General features: G+C 39.6%; 1 protein-coding gene across 2 annotated transcripts in view; it reads right to left on the reverse strand.

Moving 5' to 3' along the window:
• The window catches only part of myo1ea (myosin IEa), a 52,468-nt gene extending 34,829 nt beyond the window's left edge, over positions 1–17,639 (reverse strand). For both annotated transcript variants that reach the window (XM_006780103.3, XM_035905411.2), the window contains exons 1-3: positions 17,370–17,639; positions 3,471–3,614; positions 2,459–2,548 (exon numbers count right to left, since the gene is read on the reverse strand). In XM_006780103.3, coding sequence (XP_006780166.1) covers positions 2,459–2,548; positions 3,471–3,614; positions 17,370–17,372 — 237 coding nt within the window. In that variant the 5' untranslated portion in view covers positions 17,373–17,639. The remainder of the gene's footprint in view (positions 1–2,458; positions 2,549–3,470; positions 3,615–17,369) is intronic.
• Positions 17,640–21,034: the final 3,395 nt, after the last annotated feature.

A 21,034-nucleotide genomic window follows, 5' to 3' on the forward strand; every position in this document is an offset into this window, starting at 1 on the left:
TGCTGTGCTGTCCACCAAGGAGTGCTAAGACCTCCACGTTGGAAAAACCAAACAGTCACTTCAAAAACTGATGGCACCAACTGTCTGCCATCTTTAATCCAGTTTTGAGATCCCTTCCCAGGGGTCTTAACGCCCACTCACATCTTGCATCAATTGACCTCAATAAGTTTCAGTAAGGTCACTCAAGCTCCTTAGATTACTTTATGAATCACTAAGTGACACTTTTAACATCCATAGACTGTATATAAAAGATGAATACAAGCTCTGTGACATCACCTATTAGGAAAGCCAATTATGAAGCTGTTGCCATCTTGGTGTTTTGAAACTGGATGTGACAAACTTGGGGTGGATTTGATGGAGAAACCAAGCGATGTGTGATATGTTTGGACATATGAGAGTACGTGCTAATGGCTACTGACTTGTTCATCACACAGTTAAAAAACAAACCTGCTGTTGTGAGTGCAATAATCACACAATTGACATTAGAACTCCAACTTTAATGGCCGCCTGCCTTTGCACAACAACTGAAAAGCCAACCCTTCAAACTTCTATTCCCCTCTTTCCTGCCTGTCCCAAGCCATGCCCCCCCCACAGGACCCAGCTTTTCTGAACCCTGACAGGGGCAGTTATTTACGAAATAAACATTATGTTGGATTCAGTATGGCTGGGTGATATATTCTTTCAATTTTAAAAATGGGAAGTGTAAATTCTGACAAAATGCACAGTATCATGTTGTTGTGCATGTTCAGTAGATCAGTGGTTCTCCACCACAGCTACAAATACTCCAAATTAGCTCAACTATTCTAAAGAAACGTGCAGAAAATTCAAAGACAAATGATTTAAACAGACACATAAGATTATTAGTAAATATATAGTTGCAAAAGCTCACAAAATATACCTAGCAACGCCAATAGTTTGGCAAAATTTTATACTTTAAAAAAAAGAAAAAGAAAAAAGGATGGGCCAGACAGTTAAAATTCTTAATTACTTTAATCGTATTAAATAAGCAATAAATAAATAAAAATATATATAAAAATATACAAATAAATAAAATATGGAGACAGCTGAAATAGCCTGTATAAAATTATACAGTCATGACTTGTTTAAGTAAAGTTTTAGCTCGCAGTCAAACAGTCAAAACTCTTCCAACTGTATGCTAAAGATATGAACAGTAAAGTAGAGCTGCTGGCTGAGAATAATAATAAATAATCAAATTTTTGGCAAAAATATCAGAAAAAAAAAGATACAAAATCTACCTGGAACGTTAATAATAAATTACACTAATAGTGTAGTTAGCAGTTAAAGAGGAAGTTACTAACATGGCTAAAAAAGTACAATTCATGGTCCGCACAGTAATACAGTTGGCGACCTTAAAGGTACAGTGACAACATAAGGTGGGGAAATAATGTTACTAAAATTAAGACCTCATTTTAAACAAAATATATTAAAATTTTATTTTAAATCGGTGGAATTCCACCAAAGTCACGGCTCCATAATTGTTTTTAGTGCAATAAACAGCTGAACCTGTTAGCAAAATAATCGGGTCAAAATATCATGAAATGAATGGATCTAATAAAAAAAAGAGTAGTAGCAAAAATTAGGACATAAATACTTTAATACTGAGCTGAAGGGATGTCAGATAAAAAAGTCTGGACACCACTGCTCAGGGGTAGGCTTACTCATCTTATATTTTATTATTTTGTTATATTTCATATTCATTTTATTAATATAAAAAGTATTAAACAGTTAATTCACCATTAACTCGTGGTATAGTAACATCTGCTGAGAACTACAGTACCCTGACGGTTGAGGAAACCTAGTGAAGTTTTAAACAAACTTTTATACGTAATAAAGTTATTATGTAATCAGAGACAGGCTGACCTATAAAACCCACAAAAACCATTTAAAAAATCACTATAATACAATTACACACTGATGTCATTTTTGTCTGTGATGCTAGAACAAAATAGCAACCTTTTGCCAAGACAGTTGCACTTGGTCCCTTTTTGTGATTATTTCAAACAACTTATGAACAAATATGAACTTTTCCCCGATAATTTGAGCTGGCTAACCGTGCAAATATAAACCCCGTGCGCTTGTGTGCAAATGTGATCTGAATTTGGCATGTGTGATGCTTTCACAGTCTGTTAGAGTTTTTAAAGCTTTTCAGTGTGTTCCTGGCTCGAGAATTCGAGTTCGCTGTCAATGGGCTGGCCAAGAGAGAGGAGGCAGACTCAAACAGGATGTTCTGTGATGGTGCTGCCAAGCTGCTCCAGCGGTTGAGTCAAGTTTGTGACAGCAGCATCTGCTCGCTGGAAAGTTTTCACAGCATCTAACCCAGTACATTTAAAACCTTTGTCTTTCAGACCGTTACCAGCCTAAACCAGCCTGACGCTTCAATAACATCAGAGACTCAGAAAAAAGCTTATTTCCTTAAGATGATGCTGGATCTACTTACTGCGCCTTGATACATCTCAATTTCTTTATCCCCAAAATATGGCATCTGCTTGAAGGGGTTGACAGATATGAGCACGGGGCCGATGTACGTCTGGTGAGATTGTGAGTTAAAGAGATTAACGAGTGGGAGCAAACCAGTGGTACCAAATTACAATCACCTCTCACAAAGAGAAAACTGTGTCGAAAAGAAAGCACTTAATCTCTGATTGCCATGACGTCAACAGAGATGGCAACAGTGCAGCAGTGTGGCGTATTTGGCGATCAGGCCTGAGCCTAAATAAGTATGCAGTGCTTACAAATGACAGAGAATAGACCGACCATGTAACACTGTGAGGTTTTATGCCTTGAAGCCAAAATGCAGCTCAAGGCAAATAAAGCAGCTATTGTGGGTGGCCCATAGTGACCCACAGCCTTGGCAGGGAGACCTCACAGTTACAGATATTTACTGAGCAAAATCAAAGGAGAGACTCAGAGCTGTCGAACCTGAAACTGCCTGCATTTGGTAAACTTAGTAATGCCGAGCACTGGCCGAGCGACAGTGAGGTTTATGTTTATGTAATGAGCCATTAGGAGCGGCCTTTCAAGGCACTCATTCATTCATCTCGTTTCACGTCGTGAATACGCGTGTGTGTGCGTGTGTGTGTGTGTGGCCACAGCTGCACTTTAAACTTAAACCCAGCATTTGTGTGATGCAGTGTATGAAAATGATAGCTCTCAAGAAGATTTTTTTAAATCCGTAACACAATCAAATACAGCTGTTTAAAAGATAGCAGCTATGCTCTCACCACCACCCCCTTACAAATTCTGCACCACAGTGAAAGGTCTGGTGAAAGAGCAGGAGTTAGAGATACAAAGACGCCCTTTCCTCCCCGCTCACCTTCCAACACTGACCTATTACTCATTGCTAATATGTCACAGCGAATGACCATTCAGCTATTCTGAGTATAGCAGGAAAGAGAAGGGCTCCGCTATTCCTCACTGGGGTGTGAACTGTGAGCGTGAGCAAAGGATACAAAGATGTAGTCATCCATGTATCTCTTCTTGAGGTTGTCCACGATGGCGTCCTCATTGATCTTGCTGAGCAGCACCATGTCATCCACGCCGCTGTGTTTGACATTGTGGCTCTGCCAGTGGTACCGGTAGTGCCCCCGGCTCCCCTGAAACAAAAAACACACACAATGTCCAACTGTTAGGTCACTGAAAAAGACAGAATGAGATCATGCATAGAGTCTGACGTCACGGATGCGCAGACACACTGCTACTTTCCAACACACTCATAACCTTCGTAACCACACCACTCAGGCAATCAAACGAAAGTGGAACACGGTCATTATCACTCAAATAAAAAACATAGAAAAATAAATATTACACACATTTCCTGACCTGAGAAACCTGTTTACATGAAAACAGTGTGAGGTCAGATTCCCAAGAGCGCTTGTTGCCAAAGATGCTCTAAACATTTATCCAGCATCCTAAAACTCTGGCTTCTCTCTACATCCCTGTTTTTCTTTTTAGGCGAGTGAGTCTCCGGAGAACTGAGGTCATTCATCATGTGCTATGAGTCAGTATTGTCTGGCTACTGTGGACGAGGGTCACAATGTGCTGTGAGGGGTGAGTCTCTTTCTCCTGGATGGAGAACCACTCAAAGACACGGACAGCATCCAGAACATTAGTCAACACACAAGTTAACTCTTGACTTCCTCTCTCTTTAGGGAGGAAATGTGGGGAGAGGAAGCAGAGGAGCAAGGCTTTAAACAATACTGCCAAGAGAAAGATCATTAGGGGCTTTTGGACCACGGGAGCTTTTTTGGGAATTTTAGAATGTGGCGGCAGAACCACGCCGATCATCTTTTTTAGCTTGTAGAATAGAAACTTTCTCCTTGAGCTGTGTGTGATGTGGTGTAGATGTGTAGCATGACACACTGATTGGTCAAATGCAGCTTTGGTGCTCATCACTAAAATAAAAAGCAGCTGTGTGAACATCAGCTCTTAAAGTTAGTCTTAAAGAAAGGAAGCAGCAGTGAAGTCCAGGCTTTACTGAGTCTACATGCGATGGAAGAAATCGAACACAATTTCGACTCATTGGAGCGAGATATTATTTCATCTTCCTGTTAGACATCTAGCACACAAAAAGTCATGGAAAATAAAGATGCTGGAGATGAGAGAAGATTAGAAAGTAATCAACTACAAAACTGGTGGGGAATGGTGCAAACAAAACCAGACCGCATGACTTTGTTTTGTCTTTGTCCCCTCACTGCAGCCCCCCCCCAATCCTGGTTCTGCTGGAGGTTTCTTCCTGTTAAAAGGCAGTTTTTTATTTCCCCTCTTGTCAAAGAGCTTTGCTCAAACTGTCTGATTGTTAGGGTTTTCCTTTTTTTCTCTGTATTATTGTAGTATTTTTACTTTACAATATAACGCACATTGAGACAGCTGTTGTTGTGATATTTGGGGCTATATAGATAAAACTGAATTGAATTGAATAAAAGGCTTAGAAGGTATGCCATTCTGGAGGACTTTCATCGCTTTCAGGATGTTTTCAGGACAATTTCAGGACCCTAGCTACTCATAGCCCATCAGAGAATGCACAATAACTTCATGTAATTAAGAGGGAAGCCACTGATTTTTCCTGGCTGCAAAGAAGTTGCGTCATATTTTTATTCTAGTGTGGCCGAGCTGTAATTGGAAACACTGAAGTAAACCCCTGGACCGTGTTTGTGGCGTCTGAGATTTCCTCTTGTAATGTATTATCTGACAAATGCTTTGCTATAATATACAGTCCCTTCAAGAAGTTTGTACTTCAGTTCTGGTGAGCCAAATTCAGCAGTTAGTCTTTTATCTTTGTACTGTTTTGCAGATATTTGCACAGTCTAAGTAATCCTTATCATGTTTGTTGATAACGGTGAACTCCATTCTAGCCATTAGCAGCCAAAATGCTAACGCTTAGTCCTCAAAATACAGAATTCAAAACGAGTGGGTGATCTTGCGGTAGCTTCATCCATCTTTTATGCAGCCTGTGGTTTCAGAGAGTCTTCACATAGTGCACGCTAACAGACACTTACTAAAGGACACACATATTAATCCCAGTTCTTTTATTCTTTCAGTGATGATACTTTCTGTGTCAGAAGTGTATGGTTGATTTGTTGTCTTGAGTACATAATATGCCTCTATATTTTCCGTGGATAAGTGAGGTTCGATTAAAGGTTGTCTTATTGTGGCATATTGTTAAAAATAAGTGAAGCAACAACAACAAAACTATGAATACAATAACTGTTGCTCAACTGTGGTTTCCAAGGACAAAGATGAAGTTTAGCAAGGCCGCCAATTATTTTCTCAACTGCTGTACCAGCATCAGGGCTGAACTTTAAACCTCAACTTCATTCTGATTTCTTGGGTTTATGCTTTGAATCTTAGAGGTCGTGGAGTCCTGCTTATTCCAGTGTTACACAACACGTTAAAACTGTAAGCCTGGATTTCCACCGAATGCTATAATCTTTCCTGCACATAGAGACTCTAGTACACGCAAGATGTGAATAAAAGTCAAGCGCTAAAGTTGCTTTTACAGCAGGAAAAGGAAAAGAAACAAAAACAGCAAAGGGAAAAAACCACAACGTAACACTACAGTACAAAATTAACCGTGGAAAGTCATTGTGCTTTCACTTATTAACTCTAAATTATGTCCAAGGAAGAGGAGAGCCAGAAGCATTTAATATCCGCCACAGTCTCTTTACTCTTTACAGCAGCGAGATTAAAACCACTTTACAGACTCAGTCATAGCATGGGAGATGGCGAGGAATGTTTACGGCTTCTCAGCTTAATTCAGCGGGTATTTTCCATTAGGTGGGAAGCAGCAAATTGCTGTTTGATTACTTCTCGACATCATACGGATTAACAGGCCTCACAACTTTTAGGTGTGGCTGAGAGAGATGCCGACTTCTTTCATTGTCAGCAGTGTCAGGATGATGTCACTCTCAGCGGCAAAAACGCCTCTTTTGGTGAAGTGAATTTGCTTCTCTATCTGTAAATTACAAAACTGTACAAAAAGAAATATTTAAAATGTATATCTGGCAAAACCACCTAAAGGGAAAAATCTTCCATTTTCTGGATGAGCAGCCTTTTAAAAGGTGTTGTTTACACAAAAGAAATGTCAGAGGAAGGGTGTAGAATTGCAATATAAATAGGAGAACAGCAGTATTACTGTGTACAGTAAAATTACAGCATATAACAGTGAGGCTGATCCTTCTGAATGCATTATGTTCATCTCGAGGTTCCTTTGTCCTTAATAGACCTCAGTAAAGACACAAAGTGTTATTCGTTATTGTTGACGGATGAACTCGGATGATCTTTTTATTTCAAGAAATTACCATCGCACACTCTGACATTCTTATTTAGGTTAGCACCTTTTGTCCATCAGGAATGCCAATGTTAAGAGACAGCGCTGGCTCAACCGCAAAGAGAAAATAAGTGAACATGATATCTTTAATTTCTCTCTGCTATGTGTGGAATGAAAGTGCGCCGACTCAAGAAGGGAGAGGTAATAAGCTGGAAACGTAGGAGGCAAGAGTCACATATTCTTGGGTCTTGTCTAATGAGGGAAGCATACTAAGTAAATATTCATACTCGCAGCAGCGACTGAGGGAGTAGCTGCACACGTACAGACATCAGGGAGACGCCTGAAAGAATCACACTCTTCTGCTGCTGAGCAGCTCCGGAGCAGCTGACTGTGCCGACTGTAACAGCGATGATTGGCTGGAGCGTGACTTTGAACCAAAAACGCTTATTTTATACTTTTAATTGACACTTTTCCACTCATTTAAATCCAGACACTTAAAAGTTATGTAGCAGATGTTTCTCTACAGTTAGTGTCGTGCTGCATGCAGCCGCTAGTTTTATTAAATTGAGTCCCTGCACATGAACCAGACTGTAAACAAACAAAAAAAAAAAAACCTTTTGCAGGTTGCTAAGTGCAGCACCTTAAATGAGGAGGCTGTTTAGCATTTACTGTATTTCAGACTGGAGCTCCCAGAGAAAACCTGGGAGCTCTTGGAGAACATGCGAACTCCACACAGTTGCCTGGGTTTGAATCCAGGACTGTCTTGCTAATAGGCAAAGGTGATAATCACTGAGTCACTCTGCTGCCATCCTGTTAATATGGTTTAAGGTGAAGAGCACAACAAATAAGAGAACAGTGTAACAGTAAATAACTGTGACCTTTTATTTGTTCCACAACAAAGTTGTCCATCTCATAGCACTAATTACTCAACTAATTTAATTTAATATGAGGCCACAGCACCATTAATGTCTAATCAATTACCTTTTATGGTAAATAATATTGAGCATACTTTCTCAGGTTTAGCTTTCACAGGTTTTATGGTATGAAATCACTTTGGCTCAGTTTACAGGAAATCTTACTAATGTTACCGTAGGTCTGTGGTGATGGAGTAAGACATACACACACACACAGGGGACATCTGGCATAATGTGGAGTCTATAGTGGCCATAACGACATCCTCACCATGCAACCGGAGACTTCCCTCTGAGCACAGCTATACACAGAAGGAGCTCGCACATGGCAAGATCTATATAAATGCAAATATATATAATATATAATATTGTGACAACTTCCCCTAAAAAATATTAATGGGCAGAGAAGACAGTGGATTCCTTTTCTCTTGTCAAATCTGAAAATGGAACCAGACCTTTTCCCAGAAGTTACTACAAAGGAATTTCAACACCGCTCCTGATCCATAAGCCCAGGCTTTCCCTCCATGCAAATACCATCACCATATATGGAAAGTGTGTGAGCAGCTCTGACTCGGGATACAGGAAATGGCTGGGTTTGATTCAGTATCATAAGCGGCACTTTCCCGCTTATTTCTCCCTTCTATGCCATTTTTCCCCTTCTTCCACATCAGAGTCTGAAACAGTGAGTCCACCGTGTGTTAGGGCTAGGTTTCTCCTCTGCCCTCTGAGACAGATCTGGATAAAAGCCATGAGAATGAATTCCTCGCTTCTAAAATAAGAAGCAGCTAAAGCCATTGAACACTGTGCTGCAAAAGTCTGGAGAAATCACACAACTTTCATAGAAGCACATGGCTGAGGAATGCTCTGTGAAGCTGATCGCTAGCAGTACGAGTACAGAGAAAAGGATACAGGACCACATCCTGTTTCGCATCATGAAAAACTGAAGGATATTTTAGCTAAAGCTGCTGTAATTAAATTTATCCTAAGAACAGCAGTACAAGACAAGCTAATACTGGTCACGTACTAAAGGAGACAGCAAGAAAGCATTTTAGTTGATATGACTTAAGACTTTTGGCCTGGATCAGACCGTTTAAAGCGAGACCCTACATCTGATAAGCCCTCAGATATTAGATTAGTTGTGCTGCCATCCCAAGTCGGAGCTTTGTTTAAATATATTGTTCCTAGCGCTGATTTCATGAAGTCTATTTTAAGAAATTACACACACGCAGCACTTAACTTACAACAGCACATATTTGGGTTGATGACATAAAAACTAAATGGAGGCTGTGAGTTAGATCAGCCGGGCAACTCGAGCTGCACTGCATCACACACACGTAACACGACCCACTCTCCTCACGTCGCACAGCAAACACAACCTCCTAATTTGTTTATTTTTCTATTTAAGCAGCAAAATTTCCCATCTTTCCCTCTGACGTGTCGATGATTCGCTGCCTGCAGTTTCAGCCCCCTCCACAACCACAGCCTCCACCTGTTAGTGCCTGGGAGATGTTTAGTCATTACTCCCCAGTTTAGATTTGGGGATGTGATAAGATAAACTCTATCCGATGGTTACTTCAGGACTATCGGGACTGGTCAGTTGTGTAAATCAGACAAATGACATAAAACCAAGAACAAAGACCTAAATAATTACACAACGTAAACACACAAATTGACGATAATGCTGGAAAAATCCAAACAGATTTAAAAGGTTGGCCCCTGCCAGTACTTCGTTTCAGCACAGCGTGAACATGAGCTTTAACCTCCCGCCTTCAGCTTCCCTAAATAAGTTAGTTTTTTTTTCATTGCTTACTGAAATTATATAAAGTTACTAAAGCTGTCGGGAAAACAGGTACGCGTTCTCATCTTTATCACCCTGGTTTCGCTCTTCCAAACAGAGCCATATGGTAGCCATTGCAGCAAAAGGCATGTCACTGTTTGCGGTTAACAATCTCAAGGAAGTCTGATCTCTCTGCAGGTGAGCTGTAAAGAATATTGCTTGCCCTGACCAAAAAGTAAACACAGGATATTCAGTCACTCTTTTCCTCTAGTACTACATCAGCTAAGCTGCTACAATCACCGTCTCCTCAGTAACGCCAAAGCAAGTCAGGGAATCGCTCCAACACACATTTATGTTAGTGGGTTGATTTTGACCGATTTTCTTTTTTTCCCCTCTTGAACGCTTGTTGGGATCCAAAACATTTCAAACAGTTCTTAAGGGGTTACCACTCTCTAAGCTGAATTCCCACCTGGTCTCTGCTGCTTACGCTTGTACTTTGTGTGAGATTAGTCACTGCATGTAATTGGGCCAGATGCAGATGAAACCGCTGACTAAGATAGCTGGCCTTTCCATGGTGGAGGAAAAAGATAAACAATGATGAGAGATGGAGGTGGAGCTCAGCAGAAGAAGCAAAGAGAGTGGAGTCAGAGGAGCAGCGACCCAGTCTGGGCTTCTCAGTGAGGGGATGCTCATTCAGGTCTAAGTAAGCTCTGTACACACACATGCAAACACACAGAAGCAATGCTGAAAACCACAGTTAAAAGCTGGAGTCTGATTAAAGAGTTCATTCACAGTTTAACACACAGAGGAGTTCTTCCTCTAAACTAAAGCAGTTAAAGATAAAACTGGTCTACAAATTAGTCTTTTGTTCGCACTGGGAAACACAGACAAGCCTTTTTTTTTTTTTTTTTTTAAACACAGTTTTCAGATAATAGATCAGATTTAAGTTGCACGTCAGGTTTTTGAGATACACATCACTGATATTTACACACTTTTTAAAAAAAAAAGCTTTTTCCCACCAAAATATTTTCATACATTTATTCTGAAAACTAACCAGAAGACAGTGGTCAAAAATGTTTGAGCTCTTGCTGGCTTGTACCGCACATCCGTGTCTCTTTGCTTTGACCAGCAGTAGTCGCCCATCATGTATGGAAATTTTTCCCTGATAACAGTTTTCCATCACTTCTATATCTCGATGAAATCTTTCTCCATGATCATCGCAAACACCGCCCAGACAAGATGGAAGAAAGCCAAGATGGGAATGTAAAAAATGCATCTTCAGTGACATTCTGGCACGCATTAGCTGATATGCTTTCAGCATGTTATCCACAAGCTCAGCAATATTCTTTGCTCCGTGACTGCCAAGGACAACCTGCACGAATGCTTCCCATGCTGCTGATTCAGATAGGCTTCAGTTTTCTTTCAAGCTCACTGTCGAGCATCACTTCACAGATTTCAGGATCAACAAAAACACCTTCCTTCACATTTTTCATGACCATTATTACTTAAAAAAAAAAAAACAAACAAACAAAAGGGGACGTGCTAGATCCCAGTAGCGAAATGCTTGCTGACCAGTTTAACCTCTTAAAAATATATTTTTATAACTATGAAGGTAAAATTCAATCTTGCATCACTGTAAAACCGCATATTGTAGCACTGCAACAACATGCAGTCACATTTGGCTCAACACAAAAAAGGATGACAAAGGAGGCAATCTGTCACAACAGCTGCATACAGACTGAGAGGAAATATGACTTCTGATCATACTGAGAAATATATAGCCTCCAGACTCACATATTTAACACCAGCAGCAGACAGCGATCTTTAAATCACTTTAACGTCTTTGTCAAGCCAGGTATTTCCAGTAAAATGTAAATCAGAAATGTACTAAAAATAGCACAACTAAAAATTGTTACTGCAAATACTAAATATAAATATTAGGATACTAAAAATAGAGTCGTGCAGAGTGTGTAGGAACAGCTTCTTGTGAATATAGGTGTACTGTACTGGGAATGACATGCTTTTCCATCTGACAGTCGTGGATCACAGACTGGATTTGAATGTTCCTCACCTGGAAAAGAGGAAAGGAAAACACCAGTTTCCACTCTACACCTGCTGAAACCAGCTGCTCCACATATTAGCAGCTCCATATTTTTGTCTGTAGAAGATTGTTGAACAGAGACTGTGGGTTCTCTTGACATCTTTCCACTTCACAACTTCAAGGATGACAGCGGTCACTTGGATGTAACTGGGACACCATCATAAATAATGCAAACAACAAGCCTGCCCTGAGTTTCCATGCTTAGACTTCTCACACTGTTGTTATGGATCTGAGCTTCTACAAAGGAATAATAAAAGGAATCTATTCTTCTGTGAGGATTTGGAAACATGAGCACCGACTGGCTGTGATGACGTTAATATGCTATGCCTGCAGGGCTGGGCTGAATGCTGCCCCTCCCATATAAAGAGGGTATAATGATCAAGAGTGAATGGATACTTTAAACATTAGTCTCCTAAATGGATGACAATAGCAATAAGGTTGCTAATAAAAACAGAACATCAAAGACAATGTGGTTCAGGGTGGAAGTCTGCTGAAGAGGCATGTCACTAAGTGCTGCGTTTTCCCTTTTAAAGCAGTTTCAGTTAAACATAAACAAACTATCTGCAGTGGAAACCAATTCATAGCCATGCCGGTGCCACAATAGGGCCTCAAATCAGTGAAATCCAAACTACAGTCAAGCTAAACTGAGCACACAAAAATACATGTTAAAACCCATCCCAGCTTTCCACGTTACCTTCTGCTCCAACTAATTATTCAAAGCTGTCTCCTCTTCTTAGAAGGTAAGAGTCAGTCTGGCATTGAGGGAAGAAACCTTAAAGTTGTTTGTTACGGTAATTTGCCAAAAATGGCTTTGTTTTTGATTACATAATAATAATAATAATAATAACGAATCCAGCGTTTCATAGTGCACCGTGAACAGAAAAATCCTTTAAGAAGCTACAGTTGCAACTGACATTATCAAATGACTGCCAGGAAAGAAGGAAATTAGTAAAGCCAAGGTCACTGAGATCAGTTCCAGATGAATCAGAGCAGTTGGATTTTAGAGGTACTGCTTCTGCTTTTTTGTGTCTATTAAAAATCTGAACTTGAAATAGACTTCAGCTGCTGGAAAACTTAAGTTGTAAAAAAAAAAAAAACCAAACCAAACAAAACACAGCATTACCTTAATTAATTTACTGCAGCCCAAAACTGTACTTGATACAGTGTTGCAATAAAACGAGTAGCTGGACTGTTTGAAGCAACTCTGCATTAGGAAAAAATAAGATTTAAAATAAATTAATTAATCATCCCTGTGCTTTCATGCTGAAATAAACATGATTTGTCTCCTACAGTTTCGTAAGTGTCATGCATGTAAATTATGAATGTGATTTTAATGATGCTGACTCCATAAAAGTGAACTCATGGAGAAGACAACTAATGACTCATAGGTTTAACTCAGGCTTGTTTAGTTCAGAAAGTTACTGCGCTGCTTCCCAGTTTATGATTAACAGAACGCTGGACTGCAGTGGTTCGTAATACCTGCTGCGTTTGACTAAATTTTGCTGCTGACTGAAACAAGGTATAAGGAAGATTGGACCCCAGTAAATTGCCTTTTCAAAATAAAACACTAAAAACTGCCATGACTGGGTTGTGTTTGGGGGGTTCGATTGATGCACGACTCATGAGAAATGACAGCTGATTGGTTTATGGTACGACAACAGAAAAGGATGTGCAGCAGGGCCAGAGGGATTGATGTTTTGTTTTTGTTTGTTTGTTTTTGCACAGGGTGGGGATTCTTCTGCTTTTCCTCATGTGATTAATGGACGGGAGCATCTCTGACCAGAGCAACTCCAATAAATGTAAATGACTGCATCTGGAAATGCTTCTTTCGATTATAACAGCCCTGACTGAACTAGTGTTTATAAATGATCATCAAGTTCAATACTATAGTGTTTGGACACTTAAGTCAGTGGGTGATTCCACAGTGACTCAGGCCTGCCACAGGATATGTGCCAGAAAAGACAGCTAATTCAAACCAGCTAATTCTGACTTTGTTTCCAGTCAGTTTGTCTTTTATAGAAAAGCTGACAAGCCTTGTATTAAAAGCTTGTACTAAGTTCTTGTTCCTCCTTGATCACTGTCTACAGCTGTGTGATTTTTCCCCATATATCTTAATCCACAAATAGAGAACTGGCTCCATCTTATCCAGTGCACTTTTGCTATTAGCTGTTCAAAGATGAATGAAAGATTATGACAGCGGACGAGAGGTGGGGTCGCCAGTCGATTGCAGGGCTAAGACATACCCACACCTACCGATCAAGCATTTCTTTGGACTGATAGGAAACCAAAGGAAGGTTACAAGGTCCCCTTTTAATTAACTGTGTGGGTTTCTTTCACTTTTTTTTTCAAATCAATCGATTAATAAATGCAGAAATTTCAGGTTGTGTCTGGTTTTGACTCACATTCGTATTCCTTGTTGTTATTAGCTTAACTATTAGCCAGCAGCAACAAAAGCAAACTCACTAACAATAACTAATGTGTCAGAGGGAGTATCAAGCTTCTTGAAAAAACACAAAAACACATCATATATTTTCATTTTCTGTGCCAGCACAGTTTCATTGTGAGCAAATCGGGCTAAACAGTAACAAACAAGCCAAATTTCCTACAGCTAGCAGCATCAAGACAAATGTAAGGTGGAGTTAAAGGTGATTCGGTGGCTGAGTGCTGGCTGGCATGGGATGATGGGAGGCTAAGAGCACTTGCATGAGTCTGACCTTGTTCCTGGTTTGCGATGAGGTAAGCCATACATGCAAATAGGCAGGTATAATAGGACACTGCTTCGTTCAGGGTAAAAGAACAAGGAGAATAAACAAACATCTAGCACGAAGCATGCCTACAGGATAATGCTGACACAGTAAGAGCATTTATAAGGAAGTTAATTTATCCTTTACTCTATGAACAGATTACCTGCAAAATGGAAGAGAAGCTGGTTGTGTTACTGAGCTGGAAAGAAGGATCTAAGCCAGATAAACTACAGCTTTTCCATTGGACACCAAAGACAACTGATACATGAGAAAGCCATTGCTTCCATTTGAAACTCAAACTGAAATAAACAGCTAAACTTACAAGTTCAGAATTCATGACAAATTGTTTATAAAATGTATGCTCCATCAGACACATTTGACCTAAAAGTAATTGAGAGATTTTTAAAAAGTCAACAAATTATTCCTGATATTTCAGTCTGGTATAAAGTGAATGGCCAGCCCAATGACACTGACTGACAAGCTCCACTGACATGAGCTAATAAAAATGCAATGATAATATGTGATGACTCAATAAAAAATATTTCAGCTGTTTAATTACAAGTCGCACTGAAAAGAGTTACTATCAAAGTTACTGTCAATCTCAGAGAAACTGTGCCACTGAACGCTCGCTCTGGGGCGTGACCTTTGGCGATCAGCTGAAGCAGCTGAATCCTCTCTGCATCACTGAAAGCACTGTGGCTGAGGACTGAAGCCGAACTACAGCAGAGCAGGCAGAGATTTGAGTGTTTTAAAAACAAGGCCAGAGCCAAATTGTGCAGTTACTGGGGAATTTCGGGTGAAGGGAACACAATAAATAAACACAGAGAGAAAAAAACACTGCTTAGCTGTCCCCACCTAACCACTTCCAATGAATCATGCTTCATAGTTACAATAATACCCAATGTCCCATCACTATATCACTTACTATGAAGTCACGACTATTAAAATATGCTTCTTTTGTGACAGGTCACTCATCAAACCTTTTCTGTGGAAATAATTCTCAGCCTCCACTCGTGTTGTGTGGACGTCTGAAGTCCCTCTTTTTTCTTTTTTTTCCCTAAATCAAAACCAAAAGTCTCATCCTGCCTTTGTTGTGTGTCCTAAACATTTTTATAGCATCCATACTGCAATAAAGAAATAAAGATTATTATAACAGCCAAGGTCCCAATGATCCAGCCACAGTCTGTGCAGGAAGTCCAGCAATTTCATGTTTGGGAAATCATCTTCAGTTGACTCCAACTTCAGCTTTAGTAAAGATATTTTGTCCAAATGAGAAGATGTAATAAAATATCATATCATCACAGAATGTGTTCACGACCAACAAATCCAAAGAAAGGGATAAAAAAAAGTCCATCTGATTGTAATCATTTATAATAATAAACAGTAGCAGTAATGGATGTGCTTAATTTCTTATCAAAAAAGAGAATCTGCAGTTGCAGAGTGAAGTAAAACCAGATTTGACACTTGGGCAAAATAGAAGAAAGCTCAAAAACTTTTTGGTAGTTGACAACTTGTGTTTACAATGTGTTTGACACATTTATAAGCAATTTATAAGCTTCTCGTGTCCTCACTGATTTACAGCAAGTGCAACAGTAGAATGAGTCAGCACTCATGGGGTCCATCAGGCCAAACAGCAAAGTGGGGAAAACTTGGCTCCGTAACAAAGACGTGTGGAACCGATCAAGGAGTGTGTGTGCACACTGAACCGCAGCGACAAGACTAACGAGTTCCCCAGGTCCACAGAATGGGTGTTCATCCTGTTTTCAGGGACAGGGCTTGAATTCCAGAGCAAATCTCTACAGCAGTGATGGGTTTGAAAATGGAGCACCAGCTCTGTGATGAAGTATGCACCTCCCTGCTGGAGAGACTAATGCAAACCAGCTGCTCTCATGCCGACTTGCTATTCAGCATCTGGCAGAGAAGGAACCACTGAGCGATGCTGGTGTCTGCTATTCTAGACAGATACAGTGACAGACTATTTTCTCTGCACGAACTGATACTCTTCTTAACCTTGTGTAAAAAGCTTTAGCAAGAGTGTGTGAGTGTCAACAATGTCTACAAAAGCTGAGTTAAATGCTGCAGGATTACATATGTTGTGCTGACTGGACATTATCTCAACCAAACCGACAGGTTTTACTGCATCACCTAGGATTCGAAGAATGCAAACAGCTTTCAGGTCTACCTGTTTTAAATGGACAACGCATGTTTACAGTCTGAGGTACTGTACAGACACGTGGAAGAGGTTCCTAAGTTGAATGGTGGGTACGTTTTTCAGTTGCCTTTCAGGATATTTCTATATACAAGCCACAACAAAATATTGCACCCCCCCCCTTCAGATAAACATCATGTCTCCAACATCAATGATGCAGCCATATCATTAAGTGGAAATGTGCTAAAAGTCTGTATCAGCTGTTTTATTAAGAGGACTGGCTTGAGGAAATGTTTCCAAAATGCAAAACATACAATATCTCCCATAACTTCTCTTTAGGTGTGTTTTCTGCCGGCATGGCATTAGAAACCAGGAAAAACCTGTCTCTCTGTGATGCACCGATACAAAGTAAGGTGCACACAGTACACACTCCACTCCACCTGACACATTGTCCTCCAAGGCTAACCGGTTTTATAACAAAAGAGACTGAACCTAATTTATCAGTGCTTTCTGACGACTTTCACCACAGGCAGTAAAAACTATAAGTCTGCCTGAAACAGCCAAGGTTGCCGCTTCTTATCGTAGGATACGTTACACTCGTCAGGGATCAAAGATTAATAAAGCAGCGATTGTGGTTTAATATTTTTTTTCTGTTAAAAGCCTCCAGTGAAGCAATCTGTGAGCTATATTTATGGATATATGAGTTACCAGTTCGAATTTTGTTAATATTACTTAAGAAAGCTTTCAATTAATATTTAAAATAAACACGTTTAACACCGAGACAACTTTTATAAGCAGACTAGAAGAAGGAACCGCCGCTCCGTGGCAAATATTTGGATTATGATCACTATATTAAACAAATAGTGCCCTACTATCTCAGCCAGTGTAAACACCGCTTACCATCCTCTGTCCTCACAACAGTCGCAGTCTTCGATGTCGTATTCCCTGCGATCCAGTATCTGAGCGAACCTCGGGGAAGTTAGCGCTGTTTAAAACAAGGTCTGACTTGTTTAACCTAAAGCCAAGCGACCAAATCCAAAATATACACAAGTTATTCCCGGTAAACTCCAGACAGCATGGATGCGGCTCCTTAGCGGTGCCCTCCGTCCATTATTGTACAGTCAGACGTGAGTCCTCCACTGACAGAAGCACAGCAGTCCTCAGACAACGAGCCGGATGGTCAATTTACGGAGGGAGCCCGACTCTAAACACAACACGGGAAACTCGGTCCAATCAAAGCGCGAGTGTTGTTAAATATTCATTAGCTCCTGGAGGGAGGGCAACTGGGCATGCGCAAGTTTGTCGTCCCCTAACAACAGACTCAAACATAAGAGGACGACTAATAAACATGAGCTGTCTTCAAAGAGAGAGCCAACAGCAAGGCAGATGGTACTATGATCCAGCGCAGGGGCGTAGCTTATAATGTCAGTGGGGTCTTAGCTCTTAGGAAAAGTGGCAAAGGAAAACTCATACAGGCTAAAGGTCGTGCTTTCAGATTACAGTACTCACTGAATGTTACACTATTCCACGATCATTTCTACAAGTCTGCAGCTAGTAGAGACCTTATTCTAAACATTTTATATCCTGCATAGATGCAACAGGGTCTTGTGTGTGTGTGTGTGTGTGTGTGTGTGTGTGTGTGTGTGTGTGTGTGTGTGTGTGTGTGTGTGTGTGTTCCTGTCTAGCTATCTTTGTGGGGACCGAAATCTGCATTCTACTATACTTGTGAGAACCAACAGTCACTTGTGAGGACACAGACACCGGTCCTCACAAGTTTGAAGGCCTTTTTGGGGCTCAAAATGTGGTTTTAGGATCAGGGTTATAATTAGGTTGTGGTTAGGTTTAGGGTAAGGGTTAGGCATTCATTTTTAATGGTTAGGGTTAGGGTAAGGGGCTAGGGAAACCATTATGTCAATGAAGGTCCTGACTAAGATAGCTGAACGGGGTTGTGTGTGAGTGTGTGTGTGTGTGTGTGTGTGTGTGTGTGTGTGTGTGTGTGTGTGTGTGTGTGTGTGTGTGTAACCCATTACAATAGATCTGGATTACCTACATGACCAAAGTATTGCTGCAGAGCAAATCTATAAATGACCTCAAAACTGAAATACTTAACTACACTGAATAACTTGACAAGTGTCTAAACATCATGTTATATACAGAGGTTTGTAATGTAACACCATGAAACATGCAGAAGCTGGTATAAGTTTGTGAAAGGGCAACATTAAAACACTCTTTCTCCGTGTATTGCATGTGAAATAATAGTTTGAGCTTCACACAAATTTGGGGATGTTGGTCACACCATCTTCATAATGTTTGGACGCATGAGACTGTAAACTAAGAGATACAAACACTTTAACATTATGTAAAGAGCACAATTTATGGATTTCAACATATGAAGTTTTCATTTATTAAAAATCTTATCAGTGTTTGACTCAAATTACCAAATACAAATGATCGTATAAACCAGGTGATAAGTACATCTATGAATCTTAGTTATTTTAACGGGACAGTAATATTAATTCTTAAACCTAATCATGAGTAATTGCTTAACATGCTGATGAAGAAAAAATACTGTCAGCTTTATTCAGCAACTTTTAAGATCCACTACCAAATTAGGTATAGAGTCAGTGTGTAAGACAGTAATTTAAAACATAGTTACAAAGACATGGTGTCACAGTCTAACAGCATGATGCAGAAAGGACCTCTAATCTATTGATTTGCATTTATGACAGCATATAAATCCTTTTCAAAAAGCATGAAGGGGAAGAGATGGATCAAAAGTCCAAAATGACGAAAGTTTAAGCTTGCTGGTTTTCACTAAATAAAGGATTCCATTTTGACATTTTAATGGGGCAGTGTGTCCTGGGATATACACGTTTCAGTCTGCATTCAATCTAGTAAATACAAAAAATACTTAGTAATCAGTCTAAATGACATAAACAGTAACATTAACTTATTTTTAGAAACTCATTTCCACTTCTGCCTGTTTACCCTTTTTTTTTTTTTTTTTTCAAATTTGGTTGCTCCCAAGTTTAGTTCTGTTTTATCAGCAGACAAATAAAAATGCAGCTCAAAGGCCTTTTAGAAAATCCCTGTTAAGATTTTTGGGTGGCACTGGTATCCAGTTCTCACAACCAGTCTCCAGTCAGACTGAGGCTTGCCTTGGAATAATGTTGGGCGGTCAGGCAAGCCTCTGGGTGTAACCAGTGTAGCAGGGTGCCTCTGCATGCATAGACATATACTGTGTGTGTGTTTTTGTGTGTGTGTGTTTATTTAAATGGAACAAAATAAATAAATAAATAAGAGATAAATGATTACAAAACGAAAAAGAAATAAAGTTTTCTACCATCTCTGATTCTTGTGATGCATTAAAAGATGAGTCACATTATGATTTGAGTCAGTCTTGGTGTTTTATCACCACCGTGTGGTCACTTAGGGAGATGGCAGCAATTATTACAGAAACAGAACAAACTCAAAACCTTTTTATTCTCACGAGCATACAATTAATTACTGTTTGTAGTAGTAGTAAAAGTAGTAGTAGTTGTTAGTATGTGTGCGCTTCTTTCTGGTTTTATTTTTATAGAACTGCATGGTTGTTTTTTGATGTTTTTTATCTTTTACAGTAAGCACACGTTTAATTTACATGTAGTAAAAACTGCTATAGAATTAAAACTGTCACTGACATAATGAAAAAGCTAAAAAAATAAAGATATTGATATATATTTAATCATTAAAAGGACTGAATGTTGGTGCTTATTGGTACTAAAGTGATTTTAATATTTATGTTCATCTCTTTAATGGCTTTTGCCCGCATTGTGTCTTCGTCCTGTGTCCCTAGCCACACCCGATGCTGATCCTGGTTTTGCTGGAGGTTTCTTCCCGTTAAAAGGGAGTTTTTCCCTCCCACTGTTTCCAAGTGCTTTTTGGGGTTTTCTCTCAATTATTGTAGGGTCTTTACCATACAATATGATACATCCTGAGTTGACTGTTGCTGTGATTTGGTACTGCATAATTAAATCTGAATTTGAAATTTGAAACGAATTTAGTTTTAATATAAAATGAATAAAACATTAAAAAGAACTGTGGACAACTGAGCTATTTGGCGTATTTATTAAAGTGTGAAAACCCAATTCATTGTGAACAGTTTCATGGCTTCATCACCTGTAGTTGTGAGTTTTTAATTACGAAATCACACTTATTTCAACGAGAAAACATTTCTGGATCTTATTCAATGTACAGCTCTTTTTTGTTTTGCTTTTTGAGTTTAAAGACATTTAGTTTGGGAAGTGGTAGTATACAATACAGTACAATACAATAACTTCTTTATTAATAATCTAAATGACATAATAAAAGTGCCATGAATCCATTTCTGTTATTCCCACGGAGCTTTGAGTATCATGCTAAATAAAGTTAAGCAGTTGCGTTGAAAAAAACAAAAACAAAGAGGAAAAACTAGGGCACGGTCGGTCGCCTAAGTTCTCTCTGTGTCTCATGGGAGTTGTAGTCCATAAGTGGTGCACTTGATGAACGCAAAATAATTGTTGTTTAAAACTTTAACATGACAGGTT

Source organism: Neolamprologus brichardi, chromosome 1, assembly GCF_056152115.1.
Source record: "Neolamprologus brichardi isolate AB-2024 chromosome 1, ASM5615211v1, whole genome shotgun sequence".
Lineage (NCBI taxonomy): Eukaryota > Metazoa > Chordata > Actinopteri > Cichliformes > Cichlidae > Neolamprologus > Neolamprologus brichardi.